At 35.6% G+C, this 12187-nt stretch overlaps 1 protein-coding gene across 1 annotated transcript in view; it reads left to right on the top strand.

Annotated features, from left to right (window-relative positions):
- The first annotated feature begins 8788 nt into the window (after positions 1-8788).
- Positions 8789-12187, top strand: part of LOC102584725 (protein trichome birefringence-like 19) — a 6845-nt gene continuing 3446 nt past the window's right edge. Inside the window, exons 1-2 of the mRNA XM_006346800.2 lie at positions 8789-9320; positions 9420-9558. Of these exons, the coding sequence (XP_006346862.1) occupies positions 8968-9320; positions 9420-9558 (492 nt within the window). The 5' untranslated portion in view covers positions 8789-8967. The remainder of the gene's footprint in view (positions 9321-9419; positions 9559-12187) is intronic.

Genomic DNA, 12187 nt, shown 5'->3' with positions numbered 1-12187 from the left:
CCAGCAAAAGGTGAAAGACCACGGACTACTACAGGGTCTTTGGAGCTCAACACGGGTCGTGTCTTGGCTTGTGCGGGGGACACAAAACCACCATGGCTACTGTGAAGTACCACAGACCACTACACAGTTTGTGGTGCTTCACACGAGCCGTGAAGTGGCTCGTGAAAGAGGCTTCATAGACTTTGAGGTTTGGGTCAACTTCAAACGATCATATCTTTCAGAACAAAATGATTTAGGTGGCTCACAACCTATCAAATTAAAGGTCTTTGAGTCCTCTTTCCAACGCCACCAAGTTTTCCTAATTCCGAGACCAAAGTAAAAAAATATGCTTGTTTTAGTGAAGCCTTCCGAGCAGAGCATCTTCACGACCCACTTGACAGGTTGTGGTGCTCATGACAGCTCGTGAAGCCTGTCTTGAAGTTAATTTGTCAGGTTTTAAGTGAGGTTTCACCCTCAAAGTCACTAGTTAAACACCATGGATAAACAGTCTGTGGAGCTCCTCATGGATCGTAAAGTCGTCCGTGAAAGAAACTTGTCACACTTAGAGTTTAGGGCCAACTTCAAATGGCCATATCTTTCAGCACAAAATGAATTAGGTGTCCCATAACCTATCAAATTAAAGATCTCTGAGTCATTTTTCCAATGCCACCAAGTGTTTCTAGTTCCAAGCTTGGAGTAAAAAATTATGTTCATTTTAGTGAAGCCCTGTTGGGAAGGGAATCTTCACGAGCTGCTAGACGGGCCTTGGTCATCATGACGGCCCGTGAAGCCTGTCTTGAAGCCACTTCAGCAGCATTTAAGTCAGGGTCACAATGATCTTTTCCTCTGTGTTTGGTACTTATCGTTTAATACTTAAACTACGTCGTTTTACTCAATCTAAGCTTAGCAAACTAGTCAAAAACTACCTAAAACCTTGATTCTCCTAAAATCACCTAACTTAGAACGAAAAGAAGAGTAAAGAGGCGATAGTTTTCCCAAGTACAAGAAGAGGTCTTCTTCAATTTCAACCCCAAAATCCAAAGGATTTCACCATAGATTTCGTCACCAGGTATGTGGGATTTCACTAGTGGGTTCCTTTCATCCACTAGGTCCTTAGAATTCAGTCAGTTGCTCAAAGTTCTCATAAATTGCTTAGACCTAGGGTTTCCAAACCCTTAGGAATCCATTGAAAGTTAGTTGATATAGGTCCATTGCACTGATTACCTATTTTCTTGAAGAATTAATGTAATCCCATGTATAGAACTCAGAACCCTAGTTTGTATTCATCATCAATATTTCATGAAATATAATTGCTAGAAAGATCAGTTAGAAAATCATGCTTTAGAATTTGAATGTCATATGTTTCTGTATATTTATGGGCATTCCTATATAGCATGTCAGTATTTTGAGCTACTCAATATTTCTGTTGCATTTTAGCTTTTCATTCAATTGGGAGTAGACTTAGCACCGAGTTGGACTGGGGTTTAACGTACCCTCAAAGTCCCATAACTACGTGCTAACGTAGGTTCAGAAGTCCCTTCTGTTGAGCATTAGATTTAGTGATGACGCCACAGTCATACCCTTATACCCCTGGCAAGGTATGTTGTGTCCTCTCGATGGGGCGTATACATTGAACTCTATGTTTAGCTCATGTGATTTGCGTCGATTAATAGTATCTCCCATAGTCATAGTCTCATTGCATTCACCAAGTTATCAGCATTCATTTTAGTATTCAGTTCAGCATATTGTTTACATGATTAGTACTCAGTCATTTCATTTAGCTTAGCTTTTAGATACATTTCAGTACAGTCTATTTCTATATTCAGTATTATATTGTTCAGCTTAGTATCTATATCCTGCATGCTCAGTACATTGCATGCTCAGTACATTGCAAGTACTGACGCATACTTTGCGCTACATCATTTTATGATGTAGGTTCAGGCACTTACCATCCAGATCAAGCTTAGTCGATTTCCAGCCTATCCTCAGCAGCTTCAGTAGTGAGTCCTCATAGTTTGACGATGTTTCTTTATGCTTGGTTTAGTTAGTTATTTTTAGTCTTTTCATTATTTTTTTAGAGTTCGTTGGGGACTTGTCCCAACAGCTCATCAGTAGTAGAGGTTTTCAGACATAGAGTCAGTATTCAGTTGTTTGGGGTTGTTTCCCATTGAGATGTTCAAAGTTACTCTCATTTGGAGTCCTTAGTTTTGACTCGGTTATTAGTTATGCTTCTGCTTATCTTTGTTTTCTATTCAGTATGTTTGTGATATACCAGGCTTAGGGTTAGTTTGGGGTCACTTGTGATCCTAGGTCCCGTGTTACATCTAGTGTAACACCTCCGATTCGAGAAGACGGAAAAAAATTTAGTTTTTAGAAAACGTGGTGCCAGGTCCTACGGTGACATCGACGGCTCATGTTACGACCCACGGACCGTAGGTCAGGTCCGTTGTTGGCCAATTAGTTTTTCCAAAAATGTCAAGTTCCAGTATGTTTTCAATGGCTCTCTAGGACGGTCGGTTGTTCAATGCACGAGCCGTAAATAGGTTTCGTAGGTGAGTCCCAGACTTAGGGAGATTTTGAGGTTGAAAGTTAGGGACCCACGGTTGGGACCCACGGCCCATCGATTAGACCATAGCCCATGGGTGGGTCCCATCGTTGGGGGTCCTGATTTTGAGTCTCTGAGACCAAATGACAGATAACCAGGACGGTCCGTTGGTGGAACCACCAACCATAGATCTTCACTGTCGATGGTGTCGGCAATTATCCTAGGGGTTTTAAGGTCTTTTCCTAATTATTCTAGCCTAATACTATGTCGTTTTATCATTTAACAAAACCCCTTTATAAGCATTATAACCCCAAATTTCCCCAATTCAAATCATTCTCACAAATTTGCAAAAGAAGAACAAGTCTTCCTCTCAAATAATTCTCTCTCTAGAGAGTTGAAGAAAGTTAGGGTTTGCAAGCCAATTCTCCAATCCCACCATTGAAGTTAAGATTTTGGCATTGAGGTGTGATATTTTTCATCCATGGAGCCCTTTCCTTTATGGAGTTCTGATACGCACAAATTACACCTCCCTAAAGAAGTATAAGCGATCGTTATCAAGTAAAGAACCCAACTTGTAGGTTGGGGTCGATCCTACGAGGAATATGGTTCAGACTTAAACTTAACTCACTATTATATCTCTTTAGTCAAATTATTTCCGAGACAAGTAAATAAAGGGGGGATTTTGTAAACAAGTAACTAATTGTTGATTAAGTAACAAGTAAGCAAGATTCAACTTTGTTGTTATCAATATGAGAAAGAAACTAGGGCATATGTGTTCCCCATAAGCTCTTAACGCGGTAATCCTAATAATAGCAATATTTTCCTAGTGTTTTACATGCAAAGTTAGTAAGTTAGGTATCCCTAAGTGATTGGTCCTCCAAATAGGGAATTTTACCACGCACATTGGTTCGGCTACGAGTGTATACTTTAATAACCCTTACCTTTACCTCAAATTATACATCACATCAATATATGGCTTAGTTTTCACCCTCGCACCAATTGACATTAGACTATTAGATAGCATCCACTAAATCTCTGTTGTTCACCTCCTTGGTCCGGCAAGTAGGAACGAGGCGAGTTCTAACATTTGCAACCGTTAAAAAGAATTCTAAGCGAAAGAATTACCAATACATGCATAAATACTATTCAAGAATTACTAAATTATTATTCATATGTTGTTAATTGATCATGGTTTCCACAACCCTAGTTGTGGATTTAGTTACACATGCTTGAAAGAACACAATTCATATTTTGATAAAAAGAATTCATGAACATACGATTAGAGTAGAAGAGATCTTAAATCTCCAATTGAAATTCAAAGTCAAAATCTCATAAAACGAATTTCGGAAATCAAGTTGCTAAAGTTTGAAAGTTAATTCCCAAAACACAAAAACCAAAAGTTTACAATATTGTCTAACCCCCGAAAACGAGGTTTATAACTCCTATTTATAGAAAAACAAGTCCCAAACAAAAAGGAAATGAAATAAGGAAATAAACTTCTGGAACGTGGCTTTATTCGACGACTGGACCTACCGACCGTGGGTCGACCTGATGATCTGTAGGTCCCCTTCAGTGGTTCCATACTTAGGATTTTTCATCGGGTACTGGGACTTCAACTCCCAGATCATCAACGACAAATGTGTAGGACAGCCCCTAGGTCGACCTACGGTCCATCAGGTTCTTCGTAGTTCCACACTTAGTCAGCATTCCCTCGATATGTTCGTAATTGTGTTCATTGATAATATATTGATTTAATCGAGAAGTGAGGATGATCACAACAATCATTTGAGGATTGTGTTGCAAATTTTAAAGGACCAACAACTCTTTGCGATATTTAGCAAATGTGAGTTTTGGCTAAGGTTCATAGCTTTTCTTGGTCATATTGTTTCTAGTAAGGGTATTGAGATAGATCCTAAGAAGATGGATGCGGTCAAGAGTTGGCCTAGACCTCTAACTCCTTCGGACATTAGAAGTTTCTTGGGTTTAGGTGGTTACTACAGAAGGTTTGTTCAGGGGTTCTCTTCGATTGCCTCTCCATTCACAGTTTTGACTCAAAAGAAGGCTAAGTTCATATGGTCCGAAGCATGTGAGAAGAGTTTTCAAGAATTAAAAGATAGACTTACTTCCGCTCTAGTGCTGACTTTATCGGAAGGGACAGATCGTTTTGTTGTTTATTGTGATGCCTCAAGAATTGGGTTAGGATGTGTGCTTATGCAAAATGGGAAGGTTATTGCCTATGCTTCAAGGCAACTTAAGGTTCATGAGAAGAATTATCCAACCCATGATCTTGAATTAGCGGCGGTTGTTTTTGCCTTAAAGATTTTGAGGCACTATTTGTATGGTGTTCATGTAGATGTTTCACCGACTATAAGAGTCTGGAATATGTGTTTAATCAGAAAGGTCTTAATCTTTGCCAAAGAAGGTGGCTTGAGTTACTTAAGGATTATGATATAAGTGTTCTCTATCACCCCGGTAAGGCAAATGTGGTGGTGGATGCTCTTAGCCGACTATCAATGGGTAGTGTTTCCCACATAGAAGAGGGTAAAAGATAATTGGTACGAGATGTACATAGATTGGTCCGATTGGGTGTTCGATTAATGGACTTCACCAAAGGTGGTGTTATGGTTCAGAATAGTTCAGATTTGTCTTCTGTGACGAATGTGAAAGCCACGCAGTGTCTTGATCCGACCTTAGTAGAATTGAAAGAAGCGATACTTAGAAAGTGCGTTGAGGCTTTCTCCCAAGGGGGAGATGGTGTACTAAGATATCAAGGTCGTTTGTGCGTTGCTAATGTTGATGACCTAAGGGAACGAAATTTATCAGAAGCCCACAGTTCTCGGTATTCCATTCACCCGGGAGCCACCAAGATGTACCGTGATTTGCGGGAGGTCTATTGGTGGAATGGGATGAAGAAAAATATTGCGGAATTTGTGGCTAAGTGTCCTAATTGCCAACAAGTGAAAGTTGACCATCAGAAACCGGGAGGTTTATCCCAATACATTAGTATTCCTACTTGGAAGTGGGAAGATTTGAATATAGACTTCATAGTAGGGTTGCCTCGTACATGGCGTTAATATGATTCGATTTGGGTCATAGTAGAACGAATAACGAAATTGGCTCATTTTATTCCCGTCAAAGTTTCTTATGTGGCAGAAAATTATACTAAGTTGTATTTGAAGGAAATGGTAAGGTTGAATGGACTGCCCTTGTCCATTATCTCCGATCGAGGTACTCAATTTACTTCTCAGTTTTGGAAATCTTTCCAAAAGGGTCTTGGTACTCGTGTTAAGCTTAGCACGGCTTTTCACCCACAAACTGATGGGAAAACGGAGCGTACTATCCAAACTTTGGATGATATGATGAGAGCATGTGTCATTGATTTTAAGGATAATTTGGATGACCATTTGCCATTGATTGAGTTTGCTTACAACAATAGCTACCATTCGAGTATTGGAATGGCTCCATTTGAGGCTCTCTATGGTAGGAGGTGTAGATCTCCTGTAGATTGGTTTGAGGTGGGTGAAGTTGCATTTATAGGACCCAAGTTAGTTCATGAGGCTATGGAGAAAGTCCGACTTATTAGGGAAAGGTTGAAAACAGCCCAAAGTCGACAGAAGTCCTATGTCGATGTTAGAAGAAGAGATCTTGAGTTTGATGTTCATGATTGGGTTTACTTGAAAATCTCACCCATGAAGGGTGTAATGAGGTTTGATAAGAAAGGGAAGCTTAGTCCCCGTTATGTAGGCCCATATCAGATGTGTTGGTAAGCTTTCTTATGAGCTTGAGTTTCCTAATGATTTGGCATCGGTGCATCCAGTTTTTCATGTCTCTATGTTGAAAAAGTGTGTTGGAGATCCGACATCTATAGTTTCCTTAGAAGGTTTGGGAGTTAATAAAAATCTTTCTTATGAGGAAGTTCCAGTTGAGATTTTAGACCGGCAAGTTAAGAAGTTGAGAAATAAAGTAGTTGCTTCCGTGAAAGTGTTATGGAGGAATCAATTAGTTGAGGGTGTTACTTGGGAGGCCGAGACCGATATGATGTCCCGATATCTTCATATTTTTCCTTCTACTCCTACTCTAGCTTGAGGTAATGAGTTCCCCATGGTTTACTCTTTGTTTTGGTGTCATGTATTTTAGATATTCCCGTGATTTCCTTATCTTATGCATGTTCATGAAGAAGTTGTGTTTTGAAAGAAAATGAGTTTATATGATTAATTTTCCTCATGTTGTTGTGCATTGAGTATGAGTTGCCTATAGACTTCATGAGATGAATTTTTGAACATGCTTTAGCTTGGAGTTGATGTTTCCTCCTTGGATATATGCATTTGAGTATGAGTTGCATATGGATTTCATGATATGATGATATGAACATGCTTTTAGCTTGGAGATAGTAGTTCCTCTTCGGATATGAGTAATCTAGTAAGTGCATGTATATTGGGCCGCTAGGTCTAGTTCCTATCTACCTTATGATGCTTTGAATATGTTTAGCTTGGAATCGAAGTTCCTCTTTGGTTGTGTGCATCTAGATGAAATTGCATGCATGATGGGTTGCTAGTTTAGAGTCCTTATCATTTTGTGATGTCTAGAATCTCATTCGAGGACGAATGATCCCAAGGGGGAGATAATGTAACACATCGGATTCGAGAACGGACAACATAGCAAGATTTCAAAGTTTCCAGGTGCCATCGATGGAGACCAACCATGGCCCGTGGATGGGACACAGACCGTAGGTGTGGTCCGTGGATTCGGCACCCAGTATATTCAGAAGACATGAGACCACGGCCTAACCGACGGACAGATCGTCGGTCAGACTACGGTCCATGGTTGAGGGTCCGTGGATCATGACGCCAAATGGGAGTTTATGACAACGAACGACGGACCAGCAGGACGGACTGTCGGTCAAGGTCCATCGGTCAGCAGTACTCAGCAGTTATTTTTAAGGGTAGTTGGGTCTTTTCCTAATTATTTTATCCCTATACTACGTCGTTTTGCCTATGTCTAAGACCCCTATATAAGTGATTTTGTCCCCAAATTAGTTCATTCAAGTCATTCTCCTAAAAATCTAAAAGAAGACCAAAGTTATTCCTCTCCAAATATTTCTCTCTCTAGAAGTTTGAAGAAGAAGATTCAAGCTAGGGTTCAAGGTCAAGTCTCCATTCTTCAAGTGCTTTTGGGCTTTGATAGCAAGGTTTGACAATTCAGTGTACTCACTTGAAAACAAAATCGAATGATTATGAATAAGCTTATTGAGATAGTTCACCACCGTGCAAAGTGCTGGTGCTTTACCTAGTCATCACATCTTACTGCTCGATCACAGATTGGAACAATACTTATCACTTGTTTCTTTAAGTTAACCACTACAGTATCCTTTCAGTAACAAATTATAGGTGAATATTTATGCAATATTTTCAAATATTTAGGTATATAATTTCTGAAACAATCCGTTAATTACAACTTATTATGAAATATATCATTTATGTCAAAAGAGTTTGTAACTTGTACCTTCCACTCTAAAAAAAATTGAGATAAAACTTCCATACAAAATCATCAAATCATTAACACAAATGATATATTGATAATATATGAAAATAAAATATAAACTTACTCCGGTCGTTTGGTATATATATATTCATTGAAGAATTATAGTTTTCTTGGATCCAAAAGATACTAAAGTATCATTAATTAAACTTAATATAATGCATGTAGACTTGGCATGTTACTATTGTCTAATCCAGCAAGAGATGAGGAGCAATCTATAAGTTAAAAATTGATAAGTGATAATTTATTACATAATTGAATTATTATTCACCAAAGATTTTACACTTGCAATAGTTTGATTAATGTACTCCTCAATTATCCATCTAGATAGAGTGAGCAAGTTGGGTCCTATCTCACCCTTTTAAGTTTTAATAATAATGGGATCCAAAAGGTGGTATCCAAGGAGAATAAGTGTTTGCACAAGTAAAGGATTTATGCCATCTAGATGTACATTGACATTATTGTAAAGAACTTTCATGTAATTTAACTAGACATGCCAAGTTATTTTATTTTTTGGCTTACCATATAAGAGTTGTGAATAAAAAGTTAATTTAAGGTATATGCATTTGTAGATTTAATACATGATATATCATTAAAGTTAAATTGTTAGACATGTTCAAAATTAAGCTCAGTTCATCAACTAAATGTAAATTCTAGAGATCTGGCATAAAAAAGTTATATATATACTATCGAGGCACAAAATTAAGCTCCATCAACTAAAATCTAATAATTAGTAGTATACTACTAGCACGTTGCTTGTGTCACATGTAAGTGCCAACTAGTCCTTTGTTTTTTCTTGATGCCATTTTCCATAACTTATTTTTTATAAGCTTAACTTCTTATGCTTCAACTCCCATCTTTGCTTTCACTTTCAATCTTCCATTGAAGAATCTAGCTCCAAGCAAATGGAGTTCCCTTGTGGGAAAAAGTTGTCCAATAATGCATCTCAAAGAACTCCAAAAGTATTCATACTTCTAGCTTTAACATTAATTATTCTAGGTATTATCCCTCTTCACTACACTTCTAAGTGGTATAGTGCTACAAATTTAGCAAATCATGAGTCAGAAAAATCATCCACATATCATATTGAAGATATGGAGATAAAGATTATGGATGATGAAACATGTGATATTTCAATAGGAGAGTGGATTCCGAATCCTGATGGACCATATTATACAAACACCACTTGTTGGGCAATCCACGAACACCAAAATTGCATGAAATATGGAAGGCCTGATACCGACTTCTTGAAATGGAGGTATGTTGGAAATTTGAATCGTAGGATAAGCAATTTTAATCAATCATATTCTTTCGAAAATAAATGAAAAATAATTATTCGATTTTATTTTTTTAATAGATGGAAGCCTAAGGAATGTGAATTGCCCATCTTCAACCCATTCCAATTCTTGGATATGATGAGAAACAAGTCATTGGCATTTGTTGGAGATTCCGTTGGAAGAAACCAAATGCAATCTTTAATATGTCTCTTGTCCCGGGTACCTATTTTCCTCTTCATACTTCTTTCTTATTGTTTCATTGCCTATACCGTTACGTCCTTTGAGTTTTATACGAGTTTAAATATTATGTAAAAGATATAGAATAAATTCATAAGAATTCAGAACTTGATAAAAATAATAATTAATCATGAAAAGTTAATAAATTATACTGATAATGTAAAGAACTTTTATCTATGTTATATATATAATTTAAATTATTATTATACAATACATGCATATTTATTGCTAATTACACAATAAGAAAACATGAAATTAGCTATGAAATGTGTTAATCTACACCTAAATGAAATTGACATAAAATTTTATTGTTTTAATTATGAAATTTTGTCTGTCGCTAAATTTTTATTATTTAACTTTTTATGCTTATCTTGGGTTGCGTGCACACATGTTGTACTGTATTATTGAATAGGTTGGGTTTGGTTTAACAAAAATAGATGTATTTCAAAGTTTAGGTAATATTCTGTTGAAGACACCAAGAAGTTTTGGACTTGAAGTTTCAACTGTTTTTTAGTTCTTAGTTTCCTTGTGAATACAAAATTAACAATCATGTCCTTATTCTCAAAATAGTTTATTTATGAGGTGCTTCGATATACAATGTAGATTGTCTCAACTCGTTGATTAGAATTATCTCTAGCAATACCATTATTTTGCCATAGAACTCTTTGATCATAATTTGGGAATGTTATTACAAATTATAAAAAATTTATGTATACATATAAAAATATAATTTTAAATTTATATTGCATTAATTACCATTACAATCAACTTCAAATCAACTATTTTTATCTAAATTAATAATTTCAAATCATGATTTAGATTTTTGGTAGATAGATGAACAAAGTCACTAATCTTTTTCTAATAAAAAGTCCCAACCTCAAATACGTAAAAGAATATAGATATTCTAACCCATTATATATATGGGTTATATATAATATACGTTCAAGCTCTGGGTCGTTTGGTTGGGAATAAGTTTTCCTAGGATTAGCTATCCTGGGATAACTTATCCCACCATGTTTATAGGATAACTTATCCCATCAGTATGATATAAATGGTGGGATAAGTTTATCCCAAACATGGCAACCAAACAAGATACAAATTTTATCTCATCACTATTTTCCTATCCTATCACTATTTTCATCTTTCTTTTTCTAGAACTTCATTTAGGGGTACTTTTTCCTTTTCTTTCTTTTTTGTATTTGGTTTATATTCTTTAGAAAAATCATAAAATTAACAGATTGAAATTTTTATCATCGTATAAAATTAAATCAAATATCTACATTTAAAACTACTAGCAGCGAACGATGTAGCATATTGTCAATTGCTCAACTAATTCCAATACTTTTTTCGAATTTCACTGAGTAATTGATATTATAAAATAAAATTACTATCATAAAAAAAATCGTTTTATAATTATTCAAATTTTAAATCCATCTCAACCAATAATAATAATAAATAAATATATATATATATATATATATCTTAGATTTGAAGCTATCAGAGTCACTGACAAAATCTGAAAGAGTCCAAAGTGACAGCGTGGGTTCCTAGCTAACATTATTATTCCCTCAATAATAATAATAATAATAATAAGAAGAAATTCAGAGGATAACTGTCCCTTTGCACAGATTTGTTGATTAAATAATTGATAACCAAAGTCCAAAAAAATGGATGTTTATCTTTTCCCCTTTTTAAAAATAGATATTTTGTTAATTTAAAAATATTAAGTTAAAGAATATGAAAGATTCCCCATAAAATATCGATACTTTTTTTTTCTCCTTTTTTTGTCCAGGCTGCTAAACACCACATGTGCTACTTCATGTGTCTAAATAAAATATTCGTTTTAGTAGACAATTAATAATGTCTTCATAAAAAATTGTATTATTTCATCAATTATAAATTAAAAGGAAGGGGTCGTCCAGAACCACTTATAATGTGAGTTTTTAAATAAATTATTTCTTATGTAGTAAAAGATACATAAAACTATGATGACTTTGGGATAAAATACAAAATTAATAAATAAATTATTTTTTAATTAACTTATAAATACCGATAATATAACAAAAATTTATACTGGAATCTATGTTTTATTATTGTTTGATTTGATTGGCATAAGTTAGCCTAAAATACACCTCTAGTGATAAATAATAATAATATAATTTTATTTCCCATATAAATGAATCTGAGGAGAATAAGTTTATTTTAAGGGGAAAACAAGTTTTTTTTTAATAGATCTTCGGCTCGAGACTAAATTTGAAAGAAGAGAGAATAAAAAGTAATGAGTAAAATATCATAGATAGTCAAAATAAATGAAATAACAGTAATAATAAAAGTATAAATTATAGGAACCACATATTATAAGTACTAAATAACATCTTATCCCTTCTAGTTTTTTATTTACCAAAAATCCCTTAAAAATAATGTTTGCGGGATACATAGCGTTGTGCACGGGATACATTAGGTTTGATACATTCCACATAGCGGGATACATAGCGTTGTGCATGGGATACATGCGGGATACATAGCATTGTGCACAGGATACATAGCGTTTGATACATTCCACATAGCGGGATACATAGTGTTGTGCACGGGATACATGCGGGATACATAG

The sequence above is a fragment of the Solanum tuberosum genome, unplaced genomic scaffold (genome assembly GCF_000226075.1).
Source record: "Solanum tuberosum cultivar DM 1-3 516 R44 unplaced genomic scaffold, SolTub_3.0 scf00090, whole genome shotgun sequence".
NCBI lineage: Eukaryota > Viridiplantae > Streptophyta > Magnoliopsida > Solanales > Solanaceae > Solanum > Solanum tuberosum.
This window is presented reverse-complemented; position numbering and strand designations above follow the sequence as displayed.